The sequence below is a fragment of the Antedon mediterranea genome, chromosome 5 (assembly GCF_964355755.1).
Source record: "Antedon mediterranea chromosome 5, ecAntMedi1.1, whole genome shotgun sequence".
In the NCBI taxonomy this organism is placed as follows: domain Eukaryota; kingdom Metazoa; phylum Echinodermata; class Crinoidea; order Comatulida; family Antedonidae; genus Antedon; species Antedon mediterranea.
In genome coordinates, this window is record NC_092674.1 from 6,801,566 (window position 1) to 6,824,191 (window position 22,626).

General features: G+C 35.7%; 1 protein-coding gene across 2 annotated transcripts in view; it reads left to right on the top strand.

The window, feature by feature from the left end:
• The window catches only part of LOC140049582 (E3 ubiquitin-protein ligase MYCBP2-like), a 47,487-nt gene extending 25,108 nt beyond the window's left edge, over positions 1–22,379 (top strand). For both annotated transcript variants that reach the window (XM_072094490.1, XM_072094491.1), the window contains exons 39-69: positions 2,055–2,368; positions 2,925–3,069; positions 3,435–3,682; positions 4,023–4,138; positions 4,258–4,346; positions 4,450–4,566; positions 4,986–5,123; positions 5,304–5,421; positions 6,335–6,459; positions 7,020–7,305; positions 8,005–9,969; positions 10,221–10,391; positions 10,697–10,893; positions 11,002–11,163; positions 11,248–11,562; positions 11,693–11,911; positions 12,350–12,572; positions 13,024–13,169; positions 13,294–13,644; positions 14,040–14,302; positions 14,496–14,601; positions 14,814–14,933; positions 15,261–15,365; positions 15,652–15,780; positions 17,010–17,139; positions 18,048–18,151; positions 18,458–18,643; positions 19,226–19,333; positions 19,936–20,247; positions 21,295–21,460; positions 21,612–22,379. In XM_072094490.1, coding sequence (XP_071950591.1) covers positions 2,055–2,368; positions 2,925–3,069; positions 3,435–3,682; positions 4,023–4,138; positions 4,258–4,346; positions 4,450–4,566; positions 4,986–5,123; positions 5,304–5,421; positions 6,335–6,459; positions 7,020–7,305; positions 8,005–9,969; positions 10,221–10,391; positions 10,697–10,893; positions 11,002–11,163; positions 11,248–11,562; positions 11,693–11,911; positions 12,350–12,572; positions 13,024–13,169; positions 13,294–13,644; positions 14,040–14,302; positions 14,496–14,601; positions 14,814–14,933; positions 15,261–15,365; positions 15,652–15,780; positions 17,010–17,139; positions 18,048–18,151; positions 18,458–18,643; positions 19,226–19,333; positions 19,936–20,247; positions 21,295–21,460; positions 21,612–21,727 — 7,290 coding nt within the window. In that variant the 3' untranslated portion in view covers positions 21,728–22,379. The remainder of the gene's footprint in view (positions 1–2,054; positions 2,369–2,924; positions 3,070–3,434; positions 3,683–4,022; positions 4,139–4,257; positions 4,347–4,449; positions 4,567–4,985; positions 5,124–5,303; positions 5,422–6,334; positions 6,460–7,019; positions 7,306–8,004; positions 9,970–10,220; positions 10,392–10,696; positions 10,894–11,001; positions 11,164–11,247; positions 11,563–11,692; positions 11,912–12,349; positions 12,573–13,023; positions 13,170–13,293; positions 13,645–14,039; positions 14,303–14,495; positions 14,602–14,813; positions 14,934–15,260; positions 15,366–15,651; positions 15,781–17,009; positions 17,140–18,047; positions 18,152–18,457; positions 18,644–19,225; positions 19,334–19,935; positions 20,248–21,294; positions 21,461–21,611) is intronic.
• Positions 22,380–22,626: the final 247 nt, after the last annotated feature.

Consider the following 22,626-nt stretch of genomic DNA (forward strand, 5'->3'; position numbering starts at 1 on the left):
ACCATAATTAATGTAATTTTTTTAATGAATATTGAAATGTTTCAACATACCCAATTCCAAAAAACGGTCCGTTTTCGAGTTCAATCTTTTGATTAGAGAGGTTGGAGTTTCATTTTGAACGAAAGTATTTATTTGATTGATAAGCCAAATTTCTAGTCCTAATGATTTGAGATCAACGGGTTTTGCTTTCAATTGTATAATAATATAATTATAATTATATATATATATATATATAAATATAATATTAAGTATAATTATGAATTCACCAACACTTTCAGGCCCGGGGCCGAGTTTGTGTAGACCAGCCACATGTTAAGGAATATGAATCTCTTTATGATTTTAATATGGTTCGAAATGATATTACACAGCAACGATTAGACAGCAACTGTGCAAGAGTCCAACTAATAAAATCGGAATGATCAATTAATTGAACATTTACAGCATAAGGCCCATACACTAGGACGATAACGATCGACGATAAATAGACAAATGTGCATTTTTAATACATAAACCAAAATAAATATAAACAATTCCTTTGATGAAAATTATATTTTCACACGTCCAATCAAATGACGTCATGATTAGTAAGACCAATAATATCGTGACAATACAGCGATTTTATTGTTTTTATTTATCATGACGTCATTTGATTGGAATTTGAAAAACATTATTTTTATCAAAGACAGCATAAATGATTATCCTATAGGCCTAGGTCTAGAACGAAAACCTTTCTAATTTCTTTTGGTTTGTGTAAAAAAAATGCATGATATGTATCGTCCGTCGTTATCGTCATAGTGTAATTGGGCCTTTATACAAAAAAAATAAATTGATTACGAAGTTACATGTCATTTTCACCTATCACCAAAAAACTAACCTTTTCAACACTAATTAATTGTTACGAAGCCAATTTATATTATATATTTCATTAAAACTGAACTTTACGGTAAATGAAAAGTAAGTATCAGTTAATATGAATAATATTATAACTAGTAGGTATATGAACTTGCGTCCAGACATAGAACTGTGACATTACTATCATAAATGTTGAAACCACTTATAAAACCTTTTTTTAAAGAAAATATAATTGTGTTAGGAGAAGGTTAATAAACAAATAGATAATGTACAAACCTTTTTCTGGATTAATTAATGGAGCAGGCGTTCCTAATAATCTGCTGCTGCTACCTAGACTGATTGTTCACCTTCTGACGATAATTGATTGGACCCCCCACGGCATCTGATAACCAAAAAAAAATTTACCAAGACTGTTTCAATGATTTAATATATCTGACGGCGTATTATTATAACATTGGCCTAGATTGACAGTCAAAAGAAAGTCATTGTAAATACCTCCCTTTTTGTTGACAGAGCCAAAATAAAGTTTTGACCATTATCGAATGATTATTTGACAGTGACTTATTATAATACCGGCCTGGTTGACAGCAAAAACGAAGTTATTATTTATTGAACAAGATTTTACAGATTTCCGTCTACATCTCAATAATACTGTATTATCAGCAAAGGCTTTCATATAGACTCTCTTCTCCCAGACGTTTTTTGGGTCCAGCAGCTACCTATAAATTATAGTCGAGTTTCCAAATTCACAAAACTGTCAGCCTAAAGCTACCGCTATGAAACAGCTTATTAATGAATGTGTCCTCCTGGGACATAGCTGGCTAGAGCCGTGGCGCGAAAAAATGATTTAATATACCACAGCACCAATTTGGTATTTTCTATTCAGAATACAGCTATTAGATAACATAAAAGCCAATAAAAGCTTTCGATTTGTAATAATCAATGACCAAACGATGTCATGTTAATTCGTTATATGCATACGGAGACATGTGTTTCCTTGCTCCCCACCTTGACACAGTAATTTATGGTTTCTAGGTCAAGGCAACAATCGACAGCACATAGATTGACCTGACTTAATTAGGTCGTTGGTCGTCGCAAATTTTAACGCTTGCTAACAATTAGAAAAAGAACTGCGCAGAGTGAGCTAAGTAAATAATTAAATAATATACTAACAATATAAAAATGGCATTCATTCTGTTTAGGGTTTACTGCATCTGGAGAAAGAACTCTCTCATGTAGGAGGAATGTGCGCATCGTCGCTGATGAAGAAGGAATTATGTTTACCACCGGAAGAAGAGGAGACAGAAGAGGAACCGGAGCCAATCACAGAAGCTGCTCAACAGATTTTCAATTTTCATTCGGTTCTTCTGAGCAAAGGTTTTGCCTTAGCACGCCCTCCAACTATACATCAAGCACTAAGCGGAAACCTACCCATCAACACTGAATATAATGAACGTTCGTTTTTACATGATTATGTTCACTGTATAGCGAATACAAGTGGTGGAAGACTAGCAAGGTAAGACTCTTTACCAAATATTCTCACGCCACCTTATAGCCAACTCAGAATGCTGTCTAAGTTGAATCCCACGAGAAGAGTCGTCTTGTCATAGTTTTGGACATAGGTTTTAGGTCGTCGGGAGAACATTAAACATGCTTAATTTTCTTCGTATGACGCAGTCTGAGTTGGCCTTTACACTTTTATAATATACATATATACTCCTGGTTGTTGTATTAGTGACCAATCAAATATTATTATTACCCACCCTTTATAGTCCCAATTAATAAAATCAATTTTCTTTTGATTAAAAAGATTTTTGTCCAGAGCATTGACATCATGTATCTGATATGTGATGGAACCTTATCTTGATAGTTTGCCTGCTTTTAAATCTTGTTGTCTTGGGTAAAATCCTTGTTTATTTCATTCAGTATTATTCTTGTGCCATTAACATAGTCACTGCTAGCTTCAGCTTTGTTTCTGTTTCTGTAAGGATCTTAGTCAACTCACTCTTAGAGTTTTGAAATAAAAAAAAAATATCTAAATAGTTTAAAAGTTCTCAATGTTTCTGTCGTAGATGGCTTCAACCAGAATCATATGTAGAGCCGAAACAATGTGACATCATCTACCAAAGAGACGAGATCAAATGTCGGAAGGCGACGGTGATCACACTAAAGACACATGATCAATATGGCATTCTGGTTCATGTACCACAACTCAAGGTAAGCAGTTCATCATTCGTTAGCAGAACTGGTTCTTTTTAGTTCCAGGTTTATGAATGCGTTGTAATAACCTGCAACTTGCAGCCTAACTGGTCTGAATTGCGCACAGATGTGGACGGCACATATGATACGAAGTGGCTCTTCATGTCCCTTCCCAACACGAGCCAGATGTGTACACTGGACCTCCAGTTTTAATTCCTTATCCGAAAAGACCTGTTCTACCATCAGAACAATGGTAGAGGAGTGACTTGTACCTGTGCTGATTGTACAGTTATGGTTTTCGGCGCCACTGTCTTAACCACTGGGCCATTCGACTCGACTAAATGTTGACATGACAATTTTATTGGTGCTTTTCTTGTGGTTAGGTTGAAGCGGAGGCTGTGCCACTTGGCAAGCAAGAGCATCATCTGGATTCAGGATCACAGTCCATGAAAAGCAACAGGAAAGGCGAGAAAGACATGACCTTTGGAGGTCATCCTATGCCGCAGGTTGACACATCGTTTGAACCAGTGATCCGTAAAGACAGCATGGCCTATAATTCTATTACCATGATGAAAGAGTATGAGAATTATTCTTTTGAAGAGTTGCGGTTCGCACATCTGCCTGCCAAGAGGTACTTCACAAGATTTTAAGTTTGATAGCATGTTAATAATAAGTTTTTATGAAGTTAGATACTACAGTAACACACCTCCTCAAGGGACACTATCCCTGTAAAGAATGAAGGGAACTATATGTTTTAACCACAGCCAACCCCTATCCAAGGGACACCCTATTAAGGAGACACTTTGTTGGGTCCTGAAAGTGACTTGTTAAGAGGAGTCTACTGTACTTTTTTTTGTATTAACTGATTGAACCACAAGATCTTAAACAAGATTTATTTATATACCAAGATTAATTGTCTAATCATTAAGATAACGACTAAATTATAATAATTGTTTTGATTTTTTGTTAAGGCCAAGTGAGAGTATGCTGGTTAGAGCTAACAATGATGGTAGCTATAGTGCTCATTGGACCCCAGGACTCTCTGGTCTCTATGCAATACACTTCACTATTGATGGCTACTCAATGGGTAAGCATTTAACTTTTTTTTATCATCATAATTACATAGATTATTATTTTTATTTATACTTGATTTTGCAGTAGACTTTAATTATAATTTATTTATAATGACATAATTATTTTTTTTAGATGAAGTTCCAAAGGTTGATGTTGGTGAGCCTCCCCAGGGTGTAGTTCCTCCCCCTTCAGTAAAGAAAGTGCAATCCTTACCAAATAAGGTAAGTCGTAAGACTGAAGCTCAATATATACCAAAAAACCCTAATTTACTATTAATTAAGTAATAAATGGTGTTTTAATAAATATTTGTATGCGTTTTTTTAGACTCGTCAGTTTGTTGCCAAGTTCAGTAGCGGACTGCGTATACGCAGAAGTCCTTCGCTGCAAAGCGAACAAATTGGAAAAATAGATGTTAATGGAATAATCACATATGTTGACGAGGTAAGGTGCTTTAAACATTCATTCATCAGTGAAAAATTACTTCCATTTATTGTCATTTACATATAAAATATATATAGAATTTATGTTTGCTCTGGTCAGCCATGCAAAAACAGATAAATAAAAAAACTAACAAAAACAATTACAAAGTGTCACATTACTCTCGTATAGTATACTGTGAAACATTCAGCACCCAAATAGCAGCTGGATAAAAGCTGTTATGAAACCTATTTTGTAAGAGAGATGATGGACCGGTAACGTCTACCGCTACGTAACACCTCAAGTACATTATCCATGATAAAGACTTTTTAATTGTAAAAATATAAATACTGTATGATATTATTACATATATTACTCATTTTTATAAAAATTTTTTGCAACAACTTTTTTTTCCTGTAAATTGTTTTTTATATATGTTTCAGATTCAAAATGAAGATGGTGTATGGGTTCGTTTAAATAAGGACAGCATTCATCGATTTTGTGGTACCAATGGATTCCGTGAGGCGTGGTGTATGCAGTTTAATCAACATGTTGGAAAAACATTCCTTATTCCTGTAGATGTAAGTTCATAGTATTCTAAAGTATTTCCCTATTGGATTTTAAAGTAGAACCACTATTCAGACTGCACCCCAATTAAAGGGAAACTTTCTAATGAAACGACCAAAGGGAAATATGTATTTTAGAACTAACTAAATAAATTAAATATAAATAATAAATATTTTGTTCTTTCCAATTTGTAGCCGTCTAAAAACTTAAAGAACGATGAAAACAAAGAAAACCAAGATGAATCCAAGAAATCTTTAGAAAGGAAGGTGGATAAAAGCAAACTGTTATCAAGTCTTGTTGCCAATGCCATTGGTAAATATTTATTTATTTATTTAATTTAGGATTTATATAGCGCTTTTCCAAGTGACCAAAGCGCTGTACAATAGAAAATACTATATACTCAACAAAACTTACAAAAAACAAAAAATAGAAAATGGAATGAAAATACAAAAATATATATATATATAAAAACTATGAGGACCTATACAAAAAGTTACCGTAATTTCATTAACATTATTTAGGAAAGAGAGATTTTTAACATTTTCTTGAAATATTGCACATTTGGGGCTTCACGAATATAAGATGGTAAGTTATTCCACAATCTAGGACCGATGACAGAAAAACATTTATCGCCAAACGACCTCTTGGTCTTGGGGATGGCAAGACGGGTATGGTCTTGGGTAGATCGAAGTCCATGCCGACCAGAATATACTTACTTCTATAATTGATTATTTACTGTAATGTGTTTCATTTCATATATTATTTATTTTAATCAAAAGAAAAAAAAATTATATTTATAATTATTTATATTGATCGGTGGATCATGTCTTGAACATTCAAAACAAGAAAAAAGGAAAGCAAACATTTCTGGTGTCAATATTGTTTGTCGCAGATATCAATGAAGGAATAGTGCCACCAGTATAATAAAAAATATTCACAACATGAACAGCGAAACAGCAACAATTATTCACAAATGCCTTCCCATCATGCATTGTGTAACAACATGCTCTTGTGATATTAAGCTATCTGCTATAATCTTTATTGCTATATTTGATGATTCTAAATATTAAATACATACATATGAGATCTTCCGCTTCTATGTTGTAGAGCTGGAGTTCTTTTTTTTATTATGTAATGGCTTTCTTCTTAACTAATCTAATAGTGTAATATACAGTACATAATAGTTTGTATACATTTTGTTTTAACTATGTTACACTTTATATAGCCGAACCAGGTTTGTACCATGTGATTCACTGTGGTGCCTCAGGACATAATATACGCTGTGGTCCCAGTCTGAAGGATATACCAATTGGTATGATGGTACAGGGCAACCACTTAAACGTTATACAGGTAAGGTATATTTAACTTTATGGTGTTTTCTCATGGTGCCTTGGAGAATAATGTGTGGTGGTATTGGTATTAATTTCATGAACCGTGGTCAACATTAGTTAAGCTCTGTCACACTATCAAACTAGTTTGACAAAAAAAGATGTGCCCAAATATGGTATTGATATGACATGTCCATATATGGGCACATCACATTTTTTTGTCATATAAAATTTGATAGTGTAGACAGAGCCTTACAATGCGATCACCTCTATTTACCATTATAATTCATCTTTTTTTTCCATCTTACAAGAAAATATGTGTTGCTATTTTTTCTGTTGTTTAGCTCTAATCAGGCTTTTCACACCATTTAATAATATTAATAACTTAGCTTTATCAGCTTCACTTTGCAAAACATCAGTATGCCAACCAGTAAGACATCAGAGGTCGACATTTAGTAACTCCCTCATTCATTACGTTTAATATGCAAGTTTGTATTTTACATTTAGGATTCTCAGATATCCTTGGTATTCATTGCATATTTTCTGAAAAAAAAAAAAAAATCTTTTTTTCTGTTTGTAAAGGTAAAAAGGCAAGATGGATGTCTGTGGGTTAAGCTTGATTTAGACAGTATGTCTCGATACTGTGACAGTATTGAGGGTGAGGCTTGGGCACTCGCCAAGACCAAGGGAAACATGTATCTTGTCCACGATAAAAGCTTGCATTCCGAGCTTAAAAGGGAGAATAGTGAGCTTGCTAGCACTCAGAACTTATTCAAGATCAATGGTTCTACTATGCCTACCAGTAAGACATCAGGGTTCGACTTTAGGAGCGCCCTCACACATCCTGCGTTCAAGTTTAATATGCAAGGTTTGTATTTTACATAGGATTCTGATCATCTGATCTGATCATGACATATGTATCTTAAAATATTCTAATATTGTGATAAACTTAAAAATCTATTGTTTTACTGTATTATGTTTTACCATAATGTTGGCTGGTAATGTTACCGGAGGGAATAAAGGACGCCTTGAAACTTTCATCCGTCGGGCTGGTAAAATGATTGGTCTGGAACTGCCTTCCTTTACCGATGTACACCTAGAACACCTCCAGAAAGATTTTGAACGCATTGAGTCGGATGCCTCTCATCCTCTCCACAAAGTGATCATCGACCAACTTAATCCAAGTGGTAGATTGAGGCTCCTCAGTGTGAAAACAAATCGATTTGCTAAATCCTTTATTCCCTCCGGTATCATCCAGTACAACAGGAAGTCAAGAAGATAATTTTATATTGCAATTTTTTAGATGTTTTTATATGAATGGTTTTATGCTATATTTGGTTTTATAGTGTTTCTTTGTTATTATGACGAGCAATGAATTTCCTTTTTGAGGATCAATAAAAGTTATCTTATCTTATCTTATCTTATAAATGCTATACCATCAATGCTTGTTACAGTGAAAATAATTGTATATATTAAATTCAATTGATAGATAAATGAAAAAGGGATGAATCCATAAACGATATAAATAAACTTTAAAACCTAATGTTCCAATTTCATTTGCTTTTAGAAGTTCAAGAGATCCCTAAATTGGAGCCATTTGTTTTTGGAGGTGGTGGCCCATTTATGTCCAAATCATGGAGTGAAGAATCAGAGGGTAAAGTTTTTACCGATGAAAAACCACAAAATTTAGAGGATGAAACTTCAGACAGTGATGTAAAGAAAACTGAAAAGCCTCAATCTAGATTAATTGCTCAGAAAATTGAATCACGTTTTTCCAAAATGCGTGCTAGTTCACCTGGACGATTACAAAGAGAAACCGAGGCATCAAATAGGCAGGCTGGAACTAGTAGTCCTGCCAGAGTCTTAAGTAGAGACTCTTCTCCATCTAGTAGGTCTGCATCACTTGATGGTCATTTCAGCATTGGCACTGGTTCTGGCCCGTCATCTCCAAAAATGCAAGGATCTCCAAAAATGGTTCGAAAAGCAAGATCGCAATATTCAAGAAGAGAACGTACATCATCACCATCTGGTAAAGATCGGTCCCCAGCTCGAACAAGAGGAGGAAAGAGAACTGAGATTAAAGATGTTGCAAGACCAGCAATAGCACCTTCTGTCGCTGAATGTGTAAGAACTGTATTTGCCGCTTTTCTTTGGCATGAGGGTATTGTTCATGATGCAATGGCGTGCGCATCATATCTTAAATTTAACCCTGGATTAACAAAACAGGCCGCCCAACGAGAACAGGACAAACAAGATAGTGGTAAAAACTCTAAAGTTAAAAATAGACATTCAATGGATTTATCCAAAGCATTCCAAGATGGTTCATTCCTGGCAAATATGGGAACGGTTGAACCAACATCAAATAAAAATGAAATGTCATCGCAAGCTAAGGAAGGAAAAGCTGCTGATAAACCAGTCAAAATATCGGAAATAAGATCCAAGTCTTCAGATCACATATCCACTGCAGCTCGTTCTTTGGAGGAATCTCTCAAGTCTGCTGCAGCTTGGCAAAAAGACCGAATTCTTCTAGAAACCAAGGCATCTTTGTCTGATGATATAAGATCAAGGTCTTCCAGTGCTGGTCCGGAAGATCTTCATAAAAGCACAAGCCTGGAAAGTGCACAGAGCAAAACAGATAAAAAGACTGCTGCTGAAACAGAATCGGCTCTGCCATTGACATTGCAATATCTTCTGAGTTTTTGGGAAGAGTTGACATCTGCAACTGTAAATGTTGCCTCTCAAAAACTGGTTCTCCCAAGTCCTGCTCCGATCACGAAATCCAAAGGTAGAGTTGAAAGACGTGAAAGAGAGAAAGAAAAAGAGTCTAAAAGCAAGAAGAAAGAAAAGAAATCCATTAGAGGGGGAAGAGGGAACTTGTTTGGAGAAGCTGCTGGAATTCCTGCAGGTGGATCTGACCAAGATGCTATATGTGATCTCTGTCATGGATCATTTCCACATCCAGTGACCTATCATATGAAGCAGGCTCATCCAGGTTGTGGAAAGCATGCTGGAGGACAGGGATACAATAGTAGTGGGCACTACTGTGGTGGATGGGCTGGCAATTGTGGTGATGGTGGTATCGGTGGCAGCAGCTGGTATCTCATGTGTGACAAATGCAAGGAAAAGTATGTAAAAGAAAGACAGGAGAAAGCAAAAGAAAAGATTAAAAAGCTAAAAGTCAAACCACTTCCACTTAAAACACCAAAAGTTTTGCCACCTTTGGAGGCTCATAACGTCATGAAAGCAAACGCCATGTTCTTGTTGGACCTTGCCAGTTCTGCTGGTACATCTTTGGCTGGAGGGTTGAAATCCTTGAACCAATTGAAACGATTTGAGCTTCCCAGCGTCAGTGAAATTGATCCACCTTCTCTACAGCCTCAGTTCCCTCTTGTGCCTTTCAAGTTTCTAAACCTGATGGAAGGAAACCAGGTTGATCAAGACTCGCAAGACAGCGGTGGTAAGGCCTTTCACCTATCTGGTGAAGATGCCAAACCTTTGCTGGAAGCATTGTCAACTGAAGACCGACAACTAGGTAAAAATTGTTTTTTTATCTTAAAACAAATTAGAGGAAGAGTGGTTAATGGAGTAGACATAACTAAGGCTCTGTCTACACTATCAAACTTTAACAAAGCAAAATGTGATGTGTCCATATATGGACACGATGATGTCATATTAATACCATATTTGGGCATATCACTACCATATTTATGCACATCACACTCTTTTGTCAAACTAGTTTGATAGTGTAGATAAAGCTTAAATACATTTTATCATATCTTGCAGGTAATGTTTCATTTGGACCACCGCAGCACTCTATTTCAACGAGCTCTTTGGCTGATCAAGACGCTCTACAACGTGTTATGTATGTACGATCCATTTCCATGACAACATCTGGAGAACAATATGACGGCAAAAAAAAAGTTAGGCGACGCATTAACAGTGGAAATTCTTCAAGTAAGTAGAGTTAACAGGAACAGGATGTACACCTGATGTTTCTAATCTGAATACAGTAAAATTATTAAGGGGGCACTTTCTCATAAAATAAATTAAAGGCAATATATGTTATGCAATATATAACACCACGGTCAACTCCTTTAATCAGCAGATACTCCTATTAAGGGAAACTTTATTCTGTCTCTGATGATGTCCCCATGGGGACTTTAATTAATGCAGGCCCAGGAATGAATTACATCAACAATATTCAAAGTTTAAATTAGGCTTCTATAAATTATTATACAGTAATAACTTTTGCTTTGTAGCATCTGAAAGCGGATCATCACTACTTCGTCGACCATCAGTGCTACTGGCTAAACTCGTGGACAACAGCCCGAGGAATTGTAGAGCACTGCATCGTCCAGTGATGACGTTCATTGCGCAACGACATGATCTTGAAGGACTTCGATTGGCTATGCGACAGGCTGTTAGAAAAGCAGCTTGCAGAGTGTATGCTCTACAGGTAGAATATATAAATATAGAGGAATGATATAAAACAGATTTTAAAATTGAAAACATAAAGCATTAATTTATAATCTTCATTGTTTCCCTTTATTTCTCTTATTTCCAGGCGTTTAACTGGCTTCTTCGTAGTGTGACCCAACTAAATTGTTTGCATGACTTACTCTGGCACTTTGTTGTCGGCTTAGCTCCTGCTCCAACAGAAAAGGAGGAGGAAAGTGATGAGAAGGAGAAAAAGAAAGAAAAGAATGCTGCTAAGGAACCAGATCAGGTAAATATATTATATATGGCATCAGAAAAAAAAACTTCTTTCTTCTTTCTACGGTATTTAATAATTCAATTTGTTCATTTTTAGGAGAAAGATAACATAATGTGTGAACACCCATTGTCTGACATCATCATAGCCGGAGACGCTGTAAACCCACTTCCCACCGCATTCCACTCCCTTCTGCAGACAATCTCAGACATGATGATGCAGCTTCCAATTGGCAGTGCTCTCCAGCAGATGGCAATGAGGTGCTGGTGTCTGCGCTTTCAACCTGCAGATCATATGTTCTTGCATCATTCCCATGTTTTTAGTAATATTAATAAGATCCTATCGAAATCGGAAGGTGAGGTGGATGAGGGAGGAGCAGCAGTAAATGGAACAGCTCTAGAAAAGAATCTGCAGGTACAATATTTGTTTCCATTACCTGTATTTCTCACTTCCCTCTGCTAAATGGAATGAATAACCATATCCTAATGTTAAATTATAAGAAAGGTGTTTGATATAAATCATAATGGTTAAATTCTCATATTAGAACACAGTGGAGCTTCTTAAAGACCTAACCAGTCAAGTGGAGATCCGTGTCTCTAGTAGAGCAGCGATGTGTTCGAGTTTGACAGATGGCGCTACAGAAACCTTTTGGGAGTCTGGAGATGAGGATAGGAACAAGACTAAATGGATCAGTCTTGCAATATCTAAAGGTCTTGTGGCACGAGGTGTCATGCTTCATATAGACAACTCAAGAGATCTGGCTGTAAGTTTAATTAAAATGCTTCTAAAAGTTAGATGAAAGTAAAAGAAAGGCAGATGTCCCAACTTGGAAAAGTGAAATATCAAAGGAATTATAAAAGCATTGCTAAACAAGAAAGGACACTATAAAAATTGAAAAGAAAAATGTAAATATAGTAATCTGCTTTTATGTTAAATAATGCATATGCCAGGTCCTTGGAAAATGTGTTGGAAAACCCGCCTTAGTTAACAAACTAAGACCTGATAGAGAACCTAAATTCATACCTTATAAAGATTTTTTTTCATATCAAAAATAATCATAATCATATGAGGAGTCTCCCACAATTGTCGGGAGACTTCGGAAGTCTAGTAAAAAAGGGAAGTCTAGTCCTATATCTGTCTGTCTAGAATGGAATACAGTATTCATTAAACAAAACTAATTCTTTATACTTTTATTCACTAGAACAAAGTAACCCAAGTGACATTTCAGGGTGGTAGCAACACGGAGGACCTTGTTACTCTACAAATAATAACCCTTGATCATCGTCATTCAGGATGGATAGCATGTGACCTTATGGACCTTGATCATGCCTTTATTAAGGTCACTCTTAAAGGACCTGACAACCATGTCAGAGTTCGACAGGTCAAGTTCCTTGGTTACCAAGATGGATCTAGTATAAGTATAGGTAATCATCATCTGTTATTTGTTTTTAAATTTTTAAATTTTTATAGATATTGTAAGTATACATAAGGCTTCAAAGTTGGAAGCTTATCATAGTTAACTTATTGGAAAATATCGCTAGGGCATCTATGGAGAGCCAATAACAATCCTGAAGATTTACTTTAAAAAATGTCTGTAGACTTTGAAGGTCTACATGGTATAAGCAAACATGTTTTGTCCTTTGTATTGAGTATTAATTAAATTAGACTTAAACTCTGTCTACACTATCAAACTTTATGTGACAACAAAATGTCATGTGCCCATATATGGACACAATGATGTCGTATCACTACCATATTTGGGCACATCACACTTTTTTTGTCAAACTATTATTATTATTATTAACTTTATTGCACAACGGCCAGTTTTATAGTGTAGACAGAGCTTTAGCCTAATTTAATATTTCGTCACTTTAGGGCAAGTGCCAGCGTTAGTTGCCCAACAGAAGAATTGTGAAGCAGAAACATTACGAGTCTTCCGGCTTCTGACCTCTCAAGTTTTTGGTAAATTACTAGCTGAAGACATGGCCAAAAATGGAAAAGGCAAAGAAAGAACCAAACAAGTAAGTATGCTGTACAAAATATTATTATCATTTTCTGGCTACTTATGGTCATGGTTATGGCATCACAAAAAATAGCGACAAAAAAATGACATACAGTTACATTGTTAATGTTTCTTGTGTACAGGATAGTGGTGATCCCGACCTAAAGGAACACATGGTTGGTATCCTATTCAGCAACAGTAAGCTAACCAACCTGCAGAAACAAGTGTGTAGTCACATAGTACAAGCCATCCATAAAGAGACCACAAAGACTAGAGAAGAATGGGAGTTTAGCCTAACCAAGCAGGTAGAAGGTGGAGCACAGACAGAAGAGAAGCAAGTATCGTCTGCTGATGCTTACTGCTTTGAGTTGCTATCCATGGTGCTGGCTCTTAGTGGATCTAGTGTTGGCAGAGTGTATGTAGCTCAGAAGGCTAGCCTGGTGCAGGATCTTCTATCCTTGTTACACACTGGTTCGCCAAGAGTACAGAGACAGGTATGTGAAAGAAATATTTAATAATTTTCATATATCGACCGCAGTCGACCATCTTCATCAATCAGACATCAGCATAGCTAGATTTCCAAGTTTTGCGGTCCTCCATGACACAAACAAGTTCAGATGTATTTCCTAAGCTGGTATCCTCAAAAAGGTGGAAAATTTAATTTACATGAACATTGCACACAATGTCTTGACAGTTTAAACAAATAACAATGCTGTACTGTTGTATAAGCCTGCCCCTAAAACATGAAGGAGGTTTGTTTTTACCCAACACTATCTTGCATATATTTCAAGCTGGGCCTATACCCACATTAGTATGGAAAAAATATATAAGATTGTACACTTTCACTTCATGTCATTGTGTTAAATGCACGTTAATGGTATTTACATAGGTAACAGCCATTTTGCGTAAAGTTCTACCAGAAATAACACCCAATCGGTTTGCATCGGTCACTGGCTCAACACTACCGATAATGGACATCAACGTCATCACAACATCTGCGGAAAAACCGAAAGTCATGGAGGAAGAGGAGACAATAGGTGTGCTTGAGGTGTTCTTAGCGGTCATCACTAAAGCACTGACTGTGCAGACAAAGATGAAGGCGGCAGGTAGCGGGAAAGTTGTACAGTCCATTACGCTGGCTTCTACCAAAATGTGAGTCGCATATCTGCAACATATTTTTGATGGTCATGTGGTGACATCCTTTTCATATGTATTATACTACAGTACCATGTTAATATGTGACCAAAATACTGCAGAGATAGAAATGGAAAATTCCTAAGGAGAGAAAAATTGCAACAGGAGATAATGTCTGAATTATTAACTTTATTTTGTTTTCTTGCTTTAGTAATGGAACAGACGAGGGCAGTAGCAGCAAACGATGGTGGATCAGAGGCAGTATGTCACACAGCATTGCTGAAAGTATCATTGTCCTTATCAAAGACATTGCCATGGTGAGAGCGTTTGTTGATATTCAATTTAATAGGACAATATACATGTTAAACTCAGTACGCAGGAAAACATGCATCCAGAGAACATATTTTTACAACATGCATGTAAACAAAAACACAATATTATATGCTACTCAATACACTTTTAAACATAAGATAATGATATTTTTTATTTCATATAAGTTAATTGATGGCTTATTTTATTATTCTTATAGGGGAAGCTTGGAGACCTTTGGGCTAGTGTTTGCAAGGCAGCCGTTGCCGAGGCTCTACTTGCCCTCACAAGAATAGAAGAGTCCAAACGCGTTCCTGCTGAATGCCTACAGACACATACAGTAAATATACTGCTTTATCTAATAACTATTTAATTATTGCGGTATAAATTAAAAGCAGCAGAAGTTGAAAGCATTGTACTTACATGATATAAAAATATTTAAAAGTATAAAAACTAAATTTGGGCAGCACACAAAAATCAAAACACAATACAATGTTATAGCTATAAAAAACATATAAAAATGCCATTAAAATTACAAATACCGGTAAATGTGAGATATATTTCACATAAAGGTTTGTTAATGTAGAATATACAACATATATGTACCTCATTCATGAACTTAAGTACTATGATTCTTGTTTATATATATATATTTTTATCTACACAGCTATGGTTGTCATTGGCTAGTCTTTGTGTTCTAGAACAAGAGCATGTAGAGAGGTTGTCTTCAAGTGAATTAAGCAAAAAAGATGGGCAGGCTGCCAAACACAAGGTAATATATTATATATATCAGTTTAGGAAAATTAGACATAATATTAATCCAGCTCAAGGATGTCAGGAATTTGGAGAATTGAACGTACTTTGCTTGCTGTTCAGCTCTTTTTACAATATCAAACTTTATGTAACAAAAAAATTTGATGTGCCCATATATGGACATGATGACATCATATCACTACCATATTTGGGCACATAACACTTTTTTTTGTCGAACTAGTGATAGGGTAGACAGAGCTTTAACGTCATTGAAATTGTTATTTATTGATTATTCCATTTCACAGCCATTGTGTGTGAATCATGATGATGGTGAAACACCAGCCATCGTAAGCTGTAACCAATGTGGTAACCTATGTGCTGACTGTGATAAGTTTCTACATCTTCACAACAGAACAAGATCACATCAAAGACAGGTATGTTAATATAGTAACCCTATAGTTTAACACAAAAACACTGATGTGCCTAAATATGTTAGTGATATGCCCAAATATGGTAGTGATATGACATCATCATGTCCATATTATGTGTAACCAATGTGGTAACCTATGTTCTGACTGTGATAAGTTTCTACATCTTCATAACAGAACAAGATCACATCAAAGACAGGTATGTTAATATAGTAACCCTATAGTTTAACAAAAAATTCTGTGATGTGCCTAAATATGTTAGTGATATGCCCAAATATGGTAGTGATATGACATCATCATGTCCATATTATGTGTAACCAATGTGGTAACCTATGTGCTGACTGTGATAAGTTTCTACATCTTCACAACAGAACAAGATCACATCAAAGACACGTATGTTGATATTGTAACCCTATAGTTTAACAAAAAATTCTGTGATGTGCCTAAATATGTTAGTGATATGCCCAAATATGGTAGTGATATGACATCATCATGTCCATATAATGTGTAACCAATGTTGTAACCTATGTGCTGACTGTGATAAGTTTCAACATCTTCACAACAGAACAAGATCACATCAAAGACACGTATGTTGATATTGTAACCCTATAGTTTAACAAAAAATTCTGTGATATGCCCAAATATGGTAGTGATATGACATCATCATGTCCATATATGGGCACATAAAGTTTGTGTAGACAGAGCTTAAGTGAATGTCTCTCGACTATCGAGGGCGTTCACAGAGAGACCTTGTTGGTTGGGGAAGAGAGATTCATGTTGTGGAGTCAGGTGGTTTTTATGTTGGAACAACCCAATAAAGTGTTGTATTTTTATCTACTGGATGACAAGTCTCTATATTTTATAACTTCCACTATACAACCAAATGTTACAATATCATTTTTTTGTTTCTCAAAACCAACTCACCAACATTTAAAGAAATTCATTAGCCTGCAACTTAGCTAATTTGTTAAATTTTTTTCAATTGGCTTATGAAAAGTTTCTTGCGCAATGGCTTAGAGCCTTATTACTAGACTAGGTCTTGAGCTCTGTCTACACTATCAAACTAGTTCGAACAAAAACAGTGTAATGTTCCCAAATATGGTAGTGATATGACATAATCATGTCCATATATGGGCACATCACATTTGTTGGTCACATAAAGTTTGGTAGTGTAGACAGAGCTTCAGAATTGTATGTAACAAATGAATAAAGTTTGTTACATGTCTGTTTTTAAGGTATTTAAGGAAGAAGAGGAGGCGATCAGGGTTGACCTTCATGAGGGGTGTGGAAGAAGCAAACTGTTCTGGGTCATGATCTTAGCAGACTCTAAAACGTTAAAGGCAATGATAGACTTCAAAGAAGCAGGTAAAAATGTTTTTTTTTTTTCAGGAAGGCTTCATAAAAATGTAATGTAAAGCGACATTTATATAGCGCTATTTCATGAAGATCAGAGCGCTGTGGACTTAGATGTTACACCTTCTCAACAACATTCCATTTATATAGCGCTATTTCATGAAGATCAGCGCGCTGTGGACTTGGATGTTACCTTTTCAACAACATTCTTCTCCCCTAAGGGTCACATCGTGTCATCGGCAGCCAAGTACGACAGTGTGTGCATGTGTGTGTGAACTAATACACTGGGGCAACCCCCTACTCGTCTCGAAAGATGTACTAGGTTCTTTAAAGTGCACACGAGCAATATGCATACACTGGACCTACGGTTTATAGTCCTTATCCGAGAAGACTTGTTCTACCACCAGAACCATGGAGCTAGTGAGCCTCGAACCCTTGCCGATGTTATGGCTATGAATTACGGTTCCACTGTCTTAACCGCTCGGCCACTCACTCACTCAAGCGTATTTAATGTCACTCAATTATATTTTCCATAAAATCTCTTTGTTTTAGACTGTTTGTGTAACTGTTATACTTGGTCTTATGGTATTTAGTATCAACATGCATAATGTATTTGAGGTGTTACGTAGCGGTAGACGTTACCGGTCCATCGTCTCTCGTACAAATATGTTTTGTAGCAGCTTTTATCCAGCTGCCATTATGGCACTGAATGCTTGTCAGTATACCGTACAAGATTGATGAGCAAACATAATTTGAATATTTTATATTTAAATGACAATAAATGGAAATAATTTTCTACTGATAAATGAATGAATGAACTACATGTGTTTGCAGCAAATAAATATTAAATATAGCAAGTACTTTAGTAGATTATTGATATGTTTTAAAATAAAAAATAAATCTTTCTATTTACACTGAAGGAAGTACGAGTAACAGTCATGGTTCTTCGGGTCGAGGGTCATGTAGGTTTTGTGGAGGTAATGCATCAGGTTTGACTGCTAGTGCAGTATGTGAGGATTGTCAGGTAAGAAAAAGTGGCAGAACAGACTGTATATTTAGATATTTAAACTGTATGAAAATGTCAACAAATAAAATTACAATCATCCTCTATCCTTAGTGCCGTAATGTCTATGAGTGCTCACTGGCTAAACCCAGGTGCCTAATGAGCCCATGATCAGGGCCTAGTGGAAAAAGAGAATACCCTATTAACGAATGGCCTCCGATCTCTGCGATTCGCCACTGATTATCATCATCATTACCACATTCAAACTGTTTTCTTTGTACTACTTTATATTGCAAAATTACAAATTTGATGCATATATATTATCAGGAGTATGCGGAGACTGCATGTACTAAGGTACTACAATGTGAACACATCTGTGGTGGTCTGAAAGGCGAGGAAAAGCATCTTCCTTGCCTACAGGGGTGCAGTAATGACCCTACTTTAAAGCAAGACTCTGATGATATGTGCATGATATGTTTCACTGAGGCTCTATGCTGTGCACCGGCTATCCAGGTCAGTTTTAGCAAATACATAGTACTGCAATTTGAATTGCCTAAAATCAATGATTTGTTTTGTCTAAGTTTAGTTACCTTTATAAAAATAATGGTAGTCTTATATAGCTCCTAATACAATGTTACTAAGCGCTTTACACAAAAATGATCATATCATAATATCATATCCTAAGATAAGCAAAACAATGAAGAAGAGACAGAGGAACCATTTACACCGCTCTGTTCTCCAGCCATAGAACCTGCCATTTGGGAGCTTGCCGGAATAGAATTCACAGGAGATCAAGTGAAAAAGGCATACCCTACTAAAATAAAAAGTGAAAAGATGCTTAAAGCTCTGTCTACACTATCAAACTTTATGTGACAAAAAAATGTGACGTGCCCATATATGGGCATGATGATGTCATATCACTATCATATTTGAGCATATAACTACCATATTTGGGCACATCCCACTTTTTTTTGTCATAGTTTGATAGTGTAAACAGAGCTTTAAAATATCGATTGATGTTGCTTCTTTAATGTGTGATACCTTATTGTTTAAATACTTAGTAAATTTATACAACTTTGTTTTATTTGTACATAGCTTGTGTGTGGTCACGTTTTCCACTATCATTGCTGTTTATGTGTGCTTGAAAAGAGGTGGGTTGGACCGCGAATCACCTTCGGATTCGTCTTATGCCCAATTTGTAAGGTATGTACTCAAATAATTCATTCATTGTGCTTTCTGCAAGTTTAACTTATTTATTTGTTTGTTTGTTTGTTTTATCTTTATACTGGGTGACCTCTTCAGTCAAAGACTGATCTCCCAGAGGGCCCAGTTGGTGATCAGTGGCTGTGATGTACTAATACACCGGGGTAACCCCCTACTTGTCTGGAAAGATGTACTAGGTTCTTTAAAGTGCACACGAGCAAGTTATGTACACTGGACCTACGGTTTATAGTCCTTATCCGAGAAGACTCATTCTACCACCAGAACCATGGAGTGAGTGAGCCTCGAACCCCTGCCGATGTTATGGCTACGTGATTACGGTTCCACTGTCTTAACCGCTCGGCCACTCACTCCCTAAGATGTTCAAAATGTTCAATGGATTTCTTTACAGCTCCCTAATGTTTGTATTGTGTTATATGGAACTGTGTTTTTGTGATTTACGTTAATCAACTTCCAAACCTATATTGCTTTATAATATGTTTCAAAAATCAAGTTTTCCACTGGCAATGTGTCGTATATAAACCTCCTTTGTCTGGAGAGAAATTTTGATTTATAAATATTTGTACTGTATAACCATTTTTCAGGTTGACATAGAAAACAAAATGTTAGAATCTATACTAGAACCAATCAAATCCCTGAAGCAAGATGTGAAGCGGAAAGCCCTGATGCGATTGGAGTATGAAGGTCTGAACAAATGTGAAGCCATTACAACACCAGGAGCTCGTTTCCATCATGATCCTGCTGGCTTTGCCATCAACAGATATGCCTACTATGTTTGCTTCAAGTGTAAGAAGGCCTACTATGGTGGTGAGGCAAGATGTGATGAGGGTGGAGCCCAGGAGTATGACCCTGCTGAACTTGTTTGTGGTGGATGCTCAGATGTATCAAGGGCTCAGGTAATGCTTGCATTTATGTTTTATTGCCCACATCTCTTTATAATTATTGCATTTGATACTCAGTACTTCACAGAATGTTTTCACTGGTGTTGTATAATACCCCTTTCACACCAAAAGCAAAACGTTGACACCCCGCTGTTTGGTGTGAAAGGTAAAATCAAGCAACTCCGGAGTTTAAAACTGCGGGGTTGAACAGCTGAACATTCTCCGGAGAGCGAACTGCGGGGACACCCCGGTGTTTTGGTGTGAAAGGTACCAACATCAAACTCCGGAGTGTTTCGGGTCAAAAGGTCATCCTCACACGATCACTCATTGCTTTAGTTTTATTTCAAAATACTTTAAATATTTGTACAAAATATATAGCGGGTTTAAAAAATAATAAGTAGTATCAATAAAACATTATATTACTTCTGAGACTTTTGAAAGTAATTATTAAATTAGAAATATTGTTAATTAAAATTATTCTAATGATCGTCGCTATGTAAACAACAAAAAATAGAGGGCGACATACAATTTTATTTCATTATCCCCGGTGTTGCTAGGTTGGTGTGAAAGGGGTACCTCCGGAGTTTCTCGACGTTTTGAATGGTCATAAACCCCGGGGTGTCTCCGGAGACACTCCAGAGTTTTGGTGTGAAAGGGGTATAAGAAAGTTAATAAAAAAATAATTAAGCATTTCCTTTCCCCCTTCTTTACCTCAAATTCAAATTTTGATATATAATACCAGCCTCATGCTTCCTGTCTTGACATAGGAGATAAGCCCCTTTCTTTCTTTGTTGTACATACGTATAGTGGTAATTTAAGAAGTTACTATGCATTAAAAATATCATTAATTTTTGTCCATAAGGAAACAGTAAAATAGCTCTAAAGCTCATACCAATATATTTACAAAACAAAATCAATAAAAAGTATAAAACAAAAAATGTCACCATAATAATCATAATATTGTAAAATTAGTATTGTTAAACTTATAATCCAGAAAACTTGCAAGTACAAAATGGCTTTATTGTTCAATTCAAAAGTGATTTTTATTTTCCTTTATTCAAGATGTGCCCCAAACATGGGACAGACTTCCTGGAATACAAGTGTCGTTATTGTTGTTCTGTTGCTGTGTTCTTTTGTTTTGGTACCACTCATTTCTGCAATGCTTGTCATGATGATTTCCAGAGAATAACAACTATTGGTAAACAAGAACTGCCTAGATGCCCTGCAGGTAAATATACTGAAGTTAATCTAGGCCTATGGTTTGTGAAAACTTTAAAAACCAGTTCATATAAAATATGTGCACATTTTTGTGATGAGTAGGGGTTACCCCAGTGTGCTGGTTCAAATACATTGTCAATATACATTTTTTTTTTAAACAGGTCCAAAGATCACACAAATGGAAGGAGATGAGTGCCCTCTACATGTCGACCACCCGCCTACAGGCGAGGAGTTTGCTCTTGGCTGTGGTGTCTGCAGAAATGCCCATACATTTTGAGCACCAATCTGCAACTGATGGCATACCCATACTGTTAGGCCAACCGATGAGGTGCAATAATCCAGGACATGATCTGGTAACCACTACAGGAATCAAGAGCTGCTGAATGAAGTCCTTACATAAAGTCATGACTTCCAAAGCAACAAATTGGCAGTCTTCAATTGAAGTGGTTTTAGTTGATTTCAATTCAATAATGACCACTAAAGCAATCCTTTTTGATTTCGCTTTCATGTGTTGCATATGCAATTTAGTAATTGACATTTGGTATGTAAAAACACTAACCAATATTACAACAATTGAAATGTGTGACAAAACACCAGGATGGAGTTGATTTTAAGGAAACTATAAATTAATGTTAGTTAATTCTGACTTTTTATGATTCCTGTTCAAGTTTAATATTCACAAAAGCCAATTCCTGTGTTCCATCAAAAAAAATTGTATCAAAACATACATTGATTATTTTGTATGTGTTAATGTTTTTTTTCTCGATATTAATGCTTGGCCAAATGTTTTTTTTTAAATTTTCATCAATTTTTGTTCAGAGCCAAATATATTGATGAAATTGGGTTCTTATTTTGAGGCTGATCAATGCATAATTGGAATATTTGTTAAATTCTTATTGTATTTTTCCATTTCATTTCCATTTTTAATATTCACTGAAATTTTTATTTTTATATATAAATATGGTTAAATACTAATATTTCTATTGGTATTATTATTATTATTATTATTATTATTATTATTATTATTTTTTAAATGGAAGCTAAATTAATCATAATTAATATCTAAGTAACCTTGATATCTTAGTAATTGTATAAACAATAACCAATGTAATTTTATTCCTTTTCGTTCGTTTTGGTTCAACATAAAAGTAAAAATCCACAAAAATATTATTTGGA